The sequence below is a fragment of the Neoarius graeffei genome, chromosome 18 (assembly GCF_027579695.1).
Source record: "Neoarius graeffei isolate fNeoGra1 chromosome 18, fNeoGra1.pri, whole genome shotgun sequence".
Classification (NCBI taxonomy): domain Eukaryota; kingdom Metazoa; phylum Chordata; class Actinopteri; order Siluriformes; family Ariidae; genus Neoarius; species Neoarius graeffei.
The window spans coordinates 20,584,963-20,600,527 of NC_083586.1; the positions used below are offsets into that span (position 1 = coordinate 20,584,963).

Sequence of the window (15,565 nt, forward strand, 5' to 3'; positions counted from 1 at the left end):
TCAGTCTAGTAGTCCTTGCTTTCACACTCCTGTAGCGTCTGCCAGATGGTAGGAGCGTGAATAGTCTGTGTTGTGGGTGTGTTTGGTCCCTGATGATGCTCTGTGCCCTTTTTGTGACCTGGGTGTTATAAATGTCCTGTAGTGGGGGGAGGACAGCTCCACAGATGAACTGTACCATTTTAATGACACGCTGGAGAGCCTTTCTGTCCTGAGTTGTGCAGTTCCCATACCACACAGCGATGGAATTTGTCAGGACACTCTCCACTGTGCACCTGTAGAAGTTGCTGAGGAGTTTGGTGGACAGTCCAAATTTCCTCAGCTTCCTCAGGAAGAAGAGTCTCTGTTGAGCCTTCTTGATGGTCTGCTGTGTGTTGTGTGTCCAGGTGAGATCCTCACTGATGTGAGTTCCAAGGAATTTAAATGTTTTCACCCTCTCCACCTGTGTCCCGTTGATGTGCAGCGAGGCGTGCTGGTCTCTCCTCCTCTTCCTCGGGTCAATAATCATCTCCTTGGTCTTCTCATCATTCAAGGAGAGGTTATTTTCCTGGCACCAGGAGACCAGCTGAGCCACCTCCTCCCTGTAGGCTCTCTCATCTCCACCAGTGATCAGCCCAATGACAGTGGTGTCGTCAGTGAACTTGATGATGGAAGTGTTACTCTGGGTGGGGGTGAAGAGAGTGTACAGGAGTGGACTGAGCACACAGCCTTGGGGGGTCCCTGTGCTCACTGTCTTGGTGCTGGATGTTCTGGTACTGACTCTGACAGCCTGGGGTCTGTTTGTGAGAAAGTCCAGGACCCAGCAGCAGAGGGAGGATGTCAGTCCAAGGGTGGAGAGCTTCTCTGTCAGTCTGCTGGGGATGACAGTGTTGAAGGCTGAACTGTAGTCCACAAACAGCATTCGAACATAGGTGTCCCTGTGTTCCAGGTGTGACAAGGCTGTGTGGATGGCTGCATTGACGGCATCATCAGTTGAACAGTTCTGACGATATGCAAATTGAAGGGGGTCTATTGTGTCTGGGATGCCCTTTTTGATGGATGACATGACTATCCTCTCAAAACACTTCATTACAACTGAAGTGAGTGCAATTGGGCGATAGTCATTCAGGCATGTTATATTGTTTTTCTTTGGGAGGGGCACTATGGTGGTGGTCTTGAATTAAAAGGTGATAAGTTTGTATTATTAACTTATCACATTACAACAACATAAGTTGTACGTGTCACACCTGCATGCCTTGGCGCGTACATCAGTCAGACTCTTGGGCGCGTGCCTTTAACTATGCACACCTGCACAGGATTAAGGTGTATCAGCACACCTACATAAAGACTCTGAAAACACGCGCTCAGTGCGAAGTATTGTGCTACTTTACGCACACATTACCGAGCCTTATTTTCCTGTATTGAGCTCCTGATTTCCTGATTCCTGTTTTCTGATTATGCTTTCATCTGTGCCTTGGATAATCTATTTGTGCCTCACCTGACCTTTTAGTTCTTTTCCGTTTATGATTTATGCTCGCCGATTTGGATTGTTTGCCCAGTGTCACTTTCAGTAATTAAAACGCTTCTACACTTATATCTGTCTCCAACCCTTCCCTGACAGTACGTGATAAGTTTGTATAATGTGAAAATATCTTCTTCAAACATGAAAAACATCTTGCTATAACAAACTTTTAACGTTATAACATGACACTGATCTGTTTTTCTTTTTCTGGAGTGGAAGCAATACGCTTCCTTAATCTATGGGGAAAGTCTGTGAAAACATAAATTTTCATCAAAGCCTTTTAGACATTTATGATGTTTATACAAACTACCAAAGAAAACTGAAAATTGCTGCCTACAATATAGAGCAGCGGCTACAATTATCGACACCTTAATGATCTTTTGGCCATCACAAAAGTAGAAAAGATTTTCAATCCATAAATTGTGCATGAATAATTACTCAAACTTCCACTGGAAAAAAAAAAGAAAAAGAGTTGATTCCTGATTACTTTGCGTATCAGATCACATGACACCATTTCACAAGTATTGACACCTTTGGACACAGTTATTGACACCGTTCCACAATTATTGACAGCCAGATGATTATTTATTTAAAAATAATAATTATAATAATCGTTTTGTGGTATTAAGTTAACAAAACATAGTTTTTATTTCAAATTTGTTTTACATAGACTTATATTTAGGACAAAATATCTTTTATATAAATATATTAATGTTGGTGCTTACATAAATGAGGAAGTAATTCTAATGTTTGTCAACAAATGAACTGATAATGTTTAACCCGAATCAGAAAATCTTTTTGTTCCACTTTCTAAGTATTTTTGTAGATCACATTTTGTTAATCATTAATTGTTGTTTGTATTAATTTCAAGTTTTGTAGTTTACTAATAAATGTCAACAGGCAACTGACATTGTAAACACATGAAAATCCAGGTCAAAGGTCGCATGTCATTCCTTGAACCAAAATATATAATGTCTACTGATATTGTAATATGTGGTAGAGATTTACAACAAACTGCAAAAAAAAAAAATTCTGAATGGAATAGAAAAATATGAATAGTTCAAGCATGTAATTTTTTTAATATGCTAGGAATTTAATTCTGGTCTAATTCTATTTATAGCAATAGGATTCCAAATACTCTATAAGCATTCCATTCTGTTATGAGTCAGAAAAAATATATAAATCACAGCACTTTTTTTTAAGTACTTTATCTACTTCAACAATGTTATACAAAGATCAATCCATAACAGTTGTAAATGTGACTTAATTCCACAGGGTGTTGATAATGGTGGACACCGGTGAAAGTGATCGCTACTATCGACACCTCATGCGACTTCTCAAAGGCACATTTAGATACAAAATGGCGACTGTCAAATGAAAGAGTAAGAAACAAAGTAGGTTTCAACAAGGATATCATGAAATATCAGGGAATTTGATCAGTAAAACCATGTCCCTGATCTTTCCACCATGCTTACTTGCTGTTCCCTTTTCTTTTGATGAGTTGTACATTAACCTCCCTCCTGTTATGATTACGGGTAGAAGGGATCAGTTTAGTTTTTCAAAGTTACATGGCAGGAACAGAATAACACTGCATTGTTTTAGTATTGCAACTTGAATAAAATGCTGTGCATTTAACTTGTCTGGGTTTGGTTTTAATTTATTTGTATGAGCTACAGTACCATGCCACAGGGAGCCACTAGAAATTTTGGACCTATGAAAGAATATAATATCAGCAATTACTTGCTTGCTGTCAGGGTACAGGCACTTACGGACGCAAATGCAGGGGGGAACGGGTGTGTCGCAAGCTGGTAAACAAATCCAAATCTTGAGACGAGAATCAGAGTCAAGTTCATGCTAGGGGTCAGTCAGAGGATGTCAGAGGTAAATAACAGTCTCAGGTTTGAGAGAATAATGTAGCGGGGGTTCAGAAACACAAAGAATCAGGCCAAAACAACAATAGCTTAGTATGATCAGGTCTGCAGAATGATACTTCGCAATGAGCTGGAGTGTTTGGCGTGCTTATATAGGTTGTTGGAATAAGGAACAGGTGTAATCCCAATCAGTGCCCAGGAGAGGGAGGGCGCTGTGATGCTTGGGAGTTGTAGTCTGTGGCGGCCATGCTTGAAGGCAGCCACAAACTCGCACAGTCACTGACACTTGCTTCTAGCAAGTGTAGGAACCCTGTTGATATATAAATATGTGATATTTTGGACACAATATGGTCAAAGTTCTGTTATTTTTGCTCTACTAGTGGAAATAGATCCTGAAGAAGCCACAATCATTTTATAGCATGCTGACTCGGTAGCTCACATTCATTTGCACATTCACATTAAAGGTGCTTCAGGTTAAACTGGTGTCCCTTCTTCCTTTTCATTTTCATTTTATGAGATTACATATTTAAATCAAAAGTTATATTCCTGAAAAATATCATTTGCTGCAGTTGAAGTCAGAAGTTTGCACACAGGGACATGAATGTAATGGCAATATTGGGCTTTCAGCGACCTCTGAGCTGTTCTTTTTCTGTGGCAGATTGATTGTACAACATACATCTTTAATCAGAGAAAAAAAAAACAAGAGTTTGGTGCACAATTTTCAATTTATTTTTTTTTCTTAAATCAACACTGGGTCAAAATGATGCATACCAGGTCAAGAATTTACATATAGCACACGTAATATTTGGCTAAATGTCCCTTAGCAAGTTTCATCTTCATCAGATACTTTTGGTAGCCATCAAAAAGCTTCCTGCAGAATCCACTATGAGCAATGCACCAGTTCCACTGGCAGCAAAACAGCCCCAGAGCATGATGCTACCACCATCATGCTTCCTTGTACTTATGGTATGGTCATTGTGGAACAAACAGTCAGTCTCGTCTGACCATAAAATTTTCCTCCAGAAGTTTTTTTTTTCTTTGTCCATGTGGTCACCTCCAAACTTTAGTCAACCTTGAAGGTGTTGATTTTGGAGCAGGAGCTTCTTTCTTGGACAGCAGCCTCTCAGTCTGTGACAATGTTAAACTCATACTGTTGACAGTGTTCCAGCAGCTTCATGGCAGGCCTGTGCCTTGGTGGTTTCTAACCATCTGAACCAATTTCCTCTCGGCTGAGGGGAACAGTTGGGTCTTCTTCCAGTAAAGTGGCTTGGCAAAATGGCTAAACCTCCCAATAACTTACATACTTACAATCTCCAATTCCAAAAAGGTTGAGACACTGTGTAAGCTGTAAATAAAAACAGAATCCGATAATTTGCAAATCATAGAAACCCAATATTTCATTGAAAATAGTACAAAGACAATATATCAAATGTTGAAACTAAGAAATTGTATTGCTTTTTGAAAAATGTATACTTATTTTGAATTTGATGTCAGTAACACATTTCAAAAAGGTTGGGACAGAGGCAACAAAAGACTGAAAGTTGTGCAATGCTAAAAAAAAAAACTAATTAGGTTAACTGGCAACAAGTCGGTAAGATGATTGGATATAAAAAGAGCATCCCAGAGAGGCAGAGTCCCACAGAAGTAAAAATGGGGAGGGGTTCACCAATCTGTGAAAGACTGCATGGGCAAACAGTGCAACAATTTAAGAATAACATTCCTCAATGTAAAATTGCAAAGAATGTGGGGATCGCATCATCAATGGTACATAAGATCATTAAAAGATTCAGAGAATCTGGGGAAATCTCTGTATGCAAGAGACAAGGCTGAAAACTGTTATTGCATGGCTGTGATCTTCAGGCCCTCAGGAGACACTGCATTAAAAGCAGACAAGTGTCTGTAGTGGAAATCACTGTATGGGCTCAGGAACACTTCAGAAAACCATTGTCTGTGAAAACAGTTCATTGCTGCATCCACAAATGCAAGTTAAAACCAGATATAAACAATATCCAGAAACACTGCCACCTTCTCAGGGCTTGAGCTCTTTTACGGTGGACTGAGACAAAGTGGAAAATTGTCCCGGTGTCTGATGAATAAAAATTTTAAAAAATTTTCAGAAATCATTGGCATCATGTCCTCTAGGCTAAAGAGGAGAGGGACCATCTGGCTTGTTATCAGTGCACAATTCAAACGCCAGCATCTGTGATGGTATGAGGGTGCATTAGTGCACATGACATGGGTAGCTTGTACATCTGGGAAGGGTTCAGTGATGCTGAATGATAAATACATGTTTCAGAGCAATATACTGCCATACAGACAAAATCTTTTTCAGGGAAGGCCTTTCTTCTTTCAGCAAGACAACGCCAAACTGCTTTCTGCACATATTAAAACTGCATGGCTCCATAGTAAAAGAGTCTGGGTGCTACACTGGCCTGCCTGCAGTCCAGACCTGGCTCTCATTTAAAACATGGCGCATTATGAAGCATGAAATACAACAAAGGAGACCCCGAACTGTTAAGCAACTAAAATTATATATCAGGCAAGAATGGGACAACATTTCTCTTTCAAAGCTACAGCAGTTGGTCTCCTCAGTTTCCAAACATTTACAGAGTGTTGTTAAAAGTAGAGGTGATGCAACAGTGGTAAACATGCCCCATCCCAACTTTTTTGAAGCGTGTTACTGACATCAAATTTAAAATGAGCATATATTTTTCAGAAAAACATAAAATGTATCAGTTTCAACATTTGATATGCTGTCTTTGTACTATTTTCAATGAAATATAGGGTTTCCATGATTTGCAAATTAGCACATTCTATTTTTATTTACAGTTTACACAGCATCCCAACTTTTTTGGAATTGGGGTTGTGTATACAGTTGTTGAACTGATGATCTTAGCATCTGCAGCTGTTTAGAAATTGCTCTGAGAGACATTCCTGAGCATGTATTTTTCAAAAAAAAACATAAAATGTATCAGTTTCAACATTTGATATGCTGTCTCTGATTGAAACTGTATGGTTGTTAATGATTTCAAGACTATTTCAAACTAGTAAGTGGAATTTTACATAAAGGACACACATGAGTGGAGTGATACACACAATGAAATATCCCAGTGTTGTTATGGGAAATATCAGCACTCTTGGAATGCTGCTCTACTGATCAAATTAGTGGACCAGAACTAACTGTTTTATATAAGGTTTTAAGGTTAGAAGGGAAAAAAAGGGTGTTGGCTTGGGAAAACTCTTTATGTGCTGGCTTTGTACCCAACATGATCTGTCAAGATCATTCCCAAGACATGGATGGAATGTAGCATCAGTAAAACTGTTTGGGATTTTTCACACTATTTTGGGTTTTTCACAGACAATAAATAAATAAATAAATAAATAAAACCTTTGCTTCACTCATTTAGTTTAGTGCCAGTGTCACCAGAGGATTTTCATTGCAACTAAACAGGGACATTACTTCATGAATGAATGAATGAATGAATGAAAGTTGACCATTCCTAAATTGCCCTTAATTCAAACACATTATTAATAAAACATCTACAAATTCATCTACAAATGAATGTACAAAAATGAATACTAAATGTTACATGCAAATCAACAAATATAAAACAACCAATATAATAAGGTAATTCATGTAACATTATTATATATTGCATCTTTTAGTCACTCACCCAAGCTGAGTGCTTCCTTCCTGACATTTTTCATCTTCTGAATGACCTCATTTGGCATTAGGGTGATGCTATCTGCAGGCACTACACTCACCAAACAGTGCACTTTGTCATTTGGATTGGGGTCATTTATGAAGTCTGGGTCTGCATGACTCAGTGGAGAAGCAGGATTAAACTGAGGACAAAGAAAAGAAAAATGAAAGGATATACTGGAGAGTATAAAATATTGCATCTTTTCTTGATGTCTGTAGTTGTATAAAATACATTTTTTATATGTTTTATATTTTCTGCCAATGATCTGGTCTGTGTAAACATTGTAAAGCACATATTAACGATTAACTGGAATTAAAATATGTTCATTCTTTTTCTACCTTATAGTCTTCTTTTACATGGCCATGCAGTGCATGAATAATATCACGAGGATGAACTCCATCTTCCTCATGATTTTCCAGACCCATAACGTCATTGAGGACAAATGGCAAAGTCTGAGAATTTGCATCAGTGATTTTGTAGGTTTTGTACTGTGAAAAGAAAACCAAAGTGTAATAGAAGGCTGATGAATAATGACATACTGTAGTCTGAGATCCAACTAAGGGTAATCACATCATAATATTTTTAGAATTTTCTTAAATGGGACATGCCATGGAAAACCATTTTTCCTTGTTGTTTTTGAAATATGTTGATGTAATTTTGGGATGTACTGGGCCTTTCAGAGTGAACTGTTAAATTCCCGGTCTTCTCAGTCCAGCAATAGACAGAAAACAGGCAGAGAGAATAGGTCAATAACAAAAGTGCATGCTTCTTACATAGAATCTCCTCTCATTTTTTATGATACCAACCTCCATTAACATATGATCACCCATAGCAATCTCAATCAAGAAATGGAGCTGTACCAGTTCTGTTGGAGTCAATTGCCAGTCCACTAACCACAAGTAAAATGTTTAAAATGTGAAATAAATAAATAAATTTAAAAAATAAAATATTAAAAGCTCTATTGTATATTGTTATAGATTTCTCCTTTTGAACTGAACCTTAGTTTGCTCGCATAGGCAAAGCCTTCAGGTAACATTACTCAGTCAGCTAACATTAACATTCTTTCCATGCTGCTAAATTTGATAAAACATGTAGTTTGACATATGTGGTTTGGAATAAGAAGCAACTCCCTGTTGTGTGATTTTGGTAAATTTGTTAGACACCATGCACTGAGATGAGCTCTCGTAATGTTACAAAGGCTTCTTTTTCACCACTTCAGGCAGTTAGCTGTTGCTAGTTCAGGTTAACTTGGCAAGGTAGCTTACTAGTACGGGGTTACTTTATCCCCTCCATTAGTTTATGGGGTGTCCTGCATTGACTTGTGTGTGTGTGTGTGTGTGTGTGTGTGTTTCTCCTTCCTGTTCTTAGTTGGAACAGGTTCCATTTTGGTAGTGCTGGAGGGGGTATATAAAGGAAACTTCTCATCAACCTTAACTTCATGTTGCATGCCATGTGCCACACTTGTTTGTATATTGGTCTGGGCAATATTCCCTTATGTAAAAGTTGTTACCTAAATTGTTTGAGAGATGAATTTGGTCATAATATGTTGAAAAGTCTTGTTTGGATGTTTGTTACCCTGGCTGGAAAGATGTAAGTTATTGTGGATTTTTCTCTTGCTTTTGGATTAGGTAGGGAGACAGGGAAGTAAATTATATTTTTGTTGTATTTGTTTTGCTTTGTTTATGGATTTGTACATTTTGGGATTGAGCTTAGTGGTGGGTTTTGTTTATTATTTTGCCATTTACTTACCCCTGCAGAAATGGCCTGGGTGTTGCCTTGGTGGTTTGTCATATGGTAAATGTATTATTTATTATATCATTGCTGTGAATACAATTATTTGAAGGAAATCTGTTGTAGGAGTCCTTTGTGTTTTCCCTAGTCTCCTCATTCACCCTGTGTCCTTCATACCCTCAATTGACATCAATATTGGGGGGCTCATCTGGGATTTGAATTCAGAACTTCTCGCAGCCCAAGTAGAATCATACTCCTAGATAAATGTTAGGGATGTGATGAGGTGCACAAGCTATGTAAATATTGTATTATATGTCAATATATTCTGGAATATTTGTTTCACATGTGCACAAACATCTGGATGTTATCATAAAAATAACAACGTAAAGACTGTAGCAAAACAATTCTATGGGTGTGGATGTTAGAGTTCTCCTTTAAAGATATTAGCCAATCAGAAGAAAGCAAATTACATATTTAATATTTAAATGCACAGCTGCAAAATCTGCCTGTTGTATCCTATAGGCTTTTCATACCATGCTAAAACAGCATTGAGAAAAAAGAACCAAGGCTTTGTTTGTTTGTTTGTTTGTTTGTTTGTTTTAATAAACAACCTCAGAAACTTTACAAATGCATTTTGGGAATAATATAAAATAATTGAAAGTGTATGGTATGTCCCCTTTAACAAAATAAACTAAAACTGATTTGATGTTTGTGGACATTCTCTGGTTGCAAAAATACTTTCTTTTTGATAATTAAGTGGTGTTTGAAAAGTCAGGAACTGATATGCCTTCAGCAAATATACTGATCCAAATATTTTGATTAAAACTCATAAAAACATGTCAATGATTATGATACAGTGCTAATATACTATGGTGGTATGATATTTGTGTCAGCCCCACGTGCTTTGGCATGCACACCAGAAGGACTCTCAGGCACGCTCCGGACTGCGTGTGCGCCAAGCGGACTCTCGCATGCGCACCGTTAACAAGGCTCACCTGCACACGATTAAGGTCCATCAGCGTGCCTGTATAAAGACACTGAAAACACATGTTCAGTGCAAAGTATTGAGTACCTTGTGACACTTTATCAAGCTGTGTTTTCATATTTGGGCTCCTGGTTTTCCGATCCCTGTTCCTTGTTTTCATTTTGTCTGTGTCTAGTATACTCTGTTTGTGCCTCACCTGACCCTGTGCTTGTGTAACATTTATGATCTTGTCTGGTGAATTGGATTGTTTGCCTGATTGTCACACTTTTCTCAATAAAACTATTTCTGCACTTACACCTGTCTACTACCATTCCCTGCCAGAATACTTTGCCAAACAATGGATGTAGCAGAATTCTTCCAGTACGCCATTCCACGCCGCTTCCGGATTTCCATGTCTCAGCCCTTAGCCTTTTATTTCCAGCGGCATTTTGGAATGAGCCCCCCGGCACCTTATGAGGGAATAGATCATCCTCGGGGATTCGGTCTGCAATGTGATATTTTCTATGCAAACCTAGAAGAACCCAAGCCACCAGAACTTATCTGAGTAAGCTTTATGTTCACTTTGATTTCTGGACGAGCATGCTGATGGGTGGAGTACCTGATCCAAGTAGAGCAACCTTGTCTTTGGAGCTCACAGACTTTTCTAGACATGCTCTGGTTCATCTATGAATCATTAGAAAAGGATGACCCCCATGAAATATTTTGGGAGGGGACTACCCCATCTGAGGTCGACACAGCAGCAGAGGAGGCCGTTGTTCCAGAGTCCCTCCTAGAAGCCATCGTTCAAGAACCAGTCCCACAGCCTGATCCACAGTCAATCCCAGAGCCAGCACCTGAACCAGAACCAGGGATAGAACCAGAACCAGTGCAAGAGCTGGAGCCTGCATCAGTGCCAGTACCTGAACCAGAGCTAGAACCAGAATCAGTGCAAGAGCCAGAGCCTGCGTTAGAGCCAGCACCTGAACCAGAACCAGAGCTTGTGCAGGAGTCAGAGCCAGCACCTGAACCAGAGCACAAGCCTGAACCAGAGCCAGAGCAAAAGCCAGTGCCTGAACCTGAGCCAGTGCCAGTGTCAGCTCCAGTGCCAGTGTCAGCTCCAGAACCAGTGCCAGCACCAGCACAAGAGTCAGAGCCAGTGACCATGTCAGCTCCAGTGCCAGTGCTAGTGCCAGAGTCAGAGCCAGTGCCAGCTTCAGCACAAGAGCGCATGCCAGAACCTGAGGAAGTTCCACAACCAGTGCCAGAGGATGACAGAGTGGCCTCTGCCTCAGCTGGCTATGAAGACATCGTCATCTTGCTGCCACCCAGCTATGAAGATGTCGTCACCCGGCCGCTGCCTGGCTATGAAGCTGTTGTCGTCCCATCACTAAGTCCTGACCAGGACCAGAATGATGCACAAACAGAGCTCGAGCCCATGCCTGAGTCCAGTGCAGAGTCCAAGTCAGATCCAGAGCTCAAGCTCACATCCAGTCCAAGGTCCAATCCAGAGCTCGAGCCCATGCCTGAGTCCAGTCCAGAGTCCAAGCCATGTTCAGAGCTCGAGCCCACACCAGAGTCCAAGTCATGTTCAGAGCTTGAGTCTGAGTCCAGTTCAGAGCTCAAGCCCATGCCAGAGTCCAAGCCATGTTCAGAGCTCGAGCCCAAGTCCAGTCCAGAGTCCAAGCCATGTTCAGAGCTCGAGCCCAAGTCCAGTCCAGAGTCCAAGCCATATTCAGAGCTCGAGCCCATGCCAGAGTCCAAGTCATCTCCAGAGCTCAAGCCCACTTTTAGTCCAGAGTCCAAGTCCTGTCCTGAGCCTGAGCCCAAGCCCCCACCTGAGCCAAGGATGCGGTGCCACGTCAGCTCAGAGTGATGCGCAGATGGCATGGCTTCCAGCATCAGGCCCTCATCCCCGAGGTGAGGAAAGATGGATTTTTGCTGCCAGAGGGAGCTCTTTGGGGGGGGTCTGTCAGCCCCATGCACTTTGGTGTGCACACCAGAAGGTCTCTCTGGCGCACTCTGGACTGCATGTGCACCAGAGAAACTCTCGCACGCTCACTGTTAACAAGGCTCATCTGCACATGATTAAGGCGCATCAGCATGCCTATATAAAGACACTGAAAATGCATGTTCAGTGCAAAGTATTGAGTTCCTTGTGACACTTTACCGAGCCATGTTTTCGTATTTGGTCTCCTGGTTTTTCAATCCCTGTTCCTGTTCCTTGTTTCCATTTTGCCTGTGCCTAGTATACTCTGTGCCTCGCCTGACCCTGTGCTTGTTTAACCTTTATGATCTTGCCTGCAGAATTGAATTGCTTACCTGATTGTCATGCTTTTCTTAATAAAACTACTTCTGCATTACATCTATCTACTATCTTGACAATTTGGGGCATGGCCTCAGCATTTGAGACTTGAAAGATACCGGTAGATTTTCTTTGTCATTCTCCTCATTATTCCAGAATACTAATCCAGCCACTGGGGGTGCATAAGCGTACTCTTGGTGCCGGTCCCAAGCCCAGATAAATTGGAGAGGATTGCATCAGGAAGGGCATCCGGTGTAAAACTGCACCAAATCTAACATGCAGAAAGAAAAGAGAAATACCATACCGGATCGGTCGGGGCCCGGGTTAACAACGACCGCCTCCGGTACTGTTGGTCAACAGGGTGTCGGTGGAAAGTGTGCTACTGTTGTGCCAAAAATGGAGAAGGAGAAGGCGTGTTAGGAGAGAGCGTGAAAGATGGAAGGGAAGGAGCTTAGAATTGTTAGGGTTTTGCTGGGACTCGAACCTGGTTCGTTGGTGTGATAATCCAGCAAACCCCCACTAGGCCACCAGGGGGATGACTCAAATGCAGAGGTGTGAGGCAGAAGTAGAAAAAAAGTATCAAAAGGTTTTATTTACAATATATACACAAAAAATCCAAAAAGTAATAATCCAAACGCTCAGAAGATATATGGGAAAAAATAAAAAATCCAAAAGTACAAAACAAAAGCCAAAAAACCAGAAAAGAAAAGGCAAAAATACCAAAGCTCAGAAGATCCAAAAACACAGTAACTACTAGGTCCAAAAGAAAAGCAAAGTGCAAAACAAAGAACACGGTACAGAGGAAACTGGAGATAAGCATAACAGCACAAAGACTCCGTGACAAGAGGACTCAACTCAGGGGGTATAAATACACAAACTAAATTGAACACAGGTGAAGATAATCAGGACTAAACAGGCAATTAACACAAACACAAAACACAGGAACAGTGGCGACCTCTAGAGGCCAAAATAAACATGACACGAAAAGGAAATAACAGCGGCCTCTAGAGGCCAAAACAGTCCTAGTCCTAACAGGACCCCCCCCCCAGGAGCGTCTCCTGACGTTCCCAGGGCAATCCGGATGGGCCGAATGGAAGTCCCGACACAGTTCTTTATCTAGGACATCCCGAGCAGGAACCCAGCAGTGCTCCTCAGGACCATAGCCCTCCCAGTCCACCAGATATTGCAACCCGCTGCGGACCCGGCGGGAGTCAAGCAGGCGATGCACAGTGAACACAGTCTGACCCTGGAAGATGCGGGGGGTGGGGGGTTCCTAGGGGCAGGGGCATACGTAGACGTCAGTACGGGCCACAACAGGGAAACATGGAAAGTGGGGTTGATCCTCAGAGTCCGGGGCAACTGGAGCCGGTAGGAGACAGGGTTCACCCTGCGCACCACCTTGAAGGGGCCAATGTAGCGAGGAGCAAGCTTGCGGTTCTCCACCCGCAGCGGAAGGTCCTTAGTGGACAGCCAAACCCGCTGCCCAGGGCGGAAAGCATGTGCAGGTCTTCTATGGTGGTTGGCCTGAGTCTGGTTGGTTCTGGAGGTCTGTATGAGGGTCTTCCTGACCTTGCTCCAGGTCTTGCGACACCGTCTCACATATTGGTTGACTGAGGGCACCCCCGTGTCCTCCTCCTGGTCCGGGAACAGGTGGCTGGAACCCGAATTGGCACTGGAATGGCGACAGCTTGGTGGCCGATGACTGCAGGGTGTTGTGGGCGTACTCAGCCCATGGCAGCCAGGTGCTCCATGATGTCGGGTTATCCATAGCCAGGCCTCGCAGGGTGGTTTCCAGGTCCTGGTTGAGCCTCTCCGTCTGACCATTGGACTGTGGGTGAAACCCAGAGGAGAGGCTGGCAGTGGCTCCGATGACCTTGCAGAACCCGTGCCACACTCGGGAGGAGAACTGGGGCCCTCGGTCTGAGACAATGTCCTGTGGAAGACCAAAGACTCAGAAGACATGATTAAACATAAGTTTCGCTGTTTCAAGAGCAGAGGGGAGTTTGCACAGTGATATGAAACGGCAGGCCTTGGAGAATCTGTCAACTATGACCAAAATGACCGTGTTACCTTGTGACTCAGGGAGACCCATGATGAAGTCGACTGCCACGTGGGACCAGGGACGCCGGGGAATGGTCAGAGGATGCAGGAGACCCTGGGGATGCTGTCATGGGTTCTTGGTTCTGGTGCAAACCTCACAGGACAGGACAAATGACCTTACTTCCTTCTCCATGTTAGGCCACCAGAAGCGTCTTTTCAGGAAGTCCAGGGTCCTCTGAGCTCCCGGGTGGGCGGTGAGAGGGAAAGAGTGACCCCACTGGAGAACCTTGGCCCGGGCTTGATGTGGGACGTACAAGAGGCCCGGTGGCCCCGTCCCAGGACCGGGGTCCTGGCATTGGGCTCGTCGGACAGCCTCAATACCCCAGCGGACAGGGACCACAATCCGGGACACAGGGATAATAGGCCCGACTTCATTCTCCCTGTTAGTGGCAGAGAACAGCCTGGACAGTGCATCAGGTTTGGTGTTCTTGGAGCCGGGGCGGTACGAGAGGGTGAAGTCAAACCGACTGAAAAAAAGGGCCCACCTAGCCTGTCGAGGGTTCAGTCTCTTGGCTTGCTGGAGGTACTCCAGGTTCTTGTGGTCAGTCCAAACCAGGAATGGATGTTGCGCTCCCTCCAGCCAGTGCCTCCACTCCTCAAGGGCCAGTTTGACCGCTAGCAGTTCTCGAGCCCCCACATCGTACCGGGACTCCACAGGACTTAGGCGGTGGGAGAAGTAAGCGCAGGGGTGCAGCTTTCCTTCCGAACGTTGAGAGAGCACCACGCCGACACCACTGTCCGAGGCGTCCACCTCCACGATGAATGGTTGGGAGGTGTCCAGGAGGACCAGAATGGGTGCCGTGCAGAAGCGGTCCTTGAGGTCTTTGAACGCCTTTTCCACCTGAGGAGACCAGACATAAGATCCACCTGTCCCTTTGGTGAGGTCCGACATGGGTGCTGCTACAGAACTGAAGTTCCTGATGAACTTGCGGTAGAAGTTAGCGAATCCTAAGAACCGCTGAACCTCCTTAACGGACTTGGGAGTAGGCCAGTCCCGGACGGCCAGGGTCTTGGCAGGGTCCATTTGGAGTTGGCCTGTCCGTACAATAAATCCCAGAAAGGAGACCTCAGGAACATGAAATTCGCATTTCTGGGCCTTGGCCAACAGATTGTTCTGTAGCAGCCTCTGGAGAACCTGGCGGACATGGTGGCAGTGCTCCTTCACGGTCTTGGAAAAGATAAGGATGTCGTCGAGGTAAACAAAAACATACAGGTTAATCATGTCCCTTAAGACGTCGTTGATTAGGCCCTGAAAAACAGCTGGTGCGTTGGTGAGTCCGAAGGGCATCACCTGGTATTCGTAGTGCCCAGACGGGGTGTTAAAGGCAGTCTTCCACTCGTCTCCCTGTCGGATACGGATGAGGTGGTATGCGTTCCGTAGGTCCAACTTGGTGA

At 43.2% G+C, this 15,565-nt stretch overlaps 1 protein-coding gene across 2 annotated transcripts in view; it reads right to left on the minus strand.

The window, feature by feature from the left end:
• Nucleotides 1-15,565, minus strand: part of LOC132865991 (interferon-induced protein 44-like) — a 29,255-nt gene that overhangs the window by 3,160 nt on the left and 10,530 nt on the right. For both annotated transcript variants that reach the window (XM_060898538.1, XM_060898537.1), the window contains exons 5-6: nucleotides 7,412-7,561; nucleotides 7,044-7,215 (exon numbers count right to left, since the gene is read on the minus strand). In XM_060898538.1, coding sequence (XP_060754521.1) covers nucleotides 7,044-7,215; nucleotides 7,412-7,561 — 322 coding nt within the window. The remainder of the gene's footprint in view (nucleotides 1-7,043; nucleotides 7,216-7,411; nucleotides 7,562-15,565) is intronic.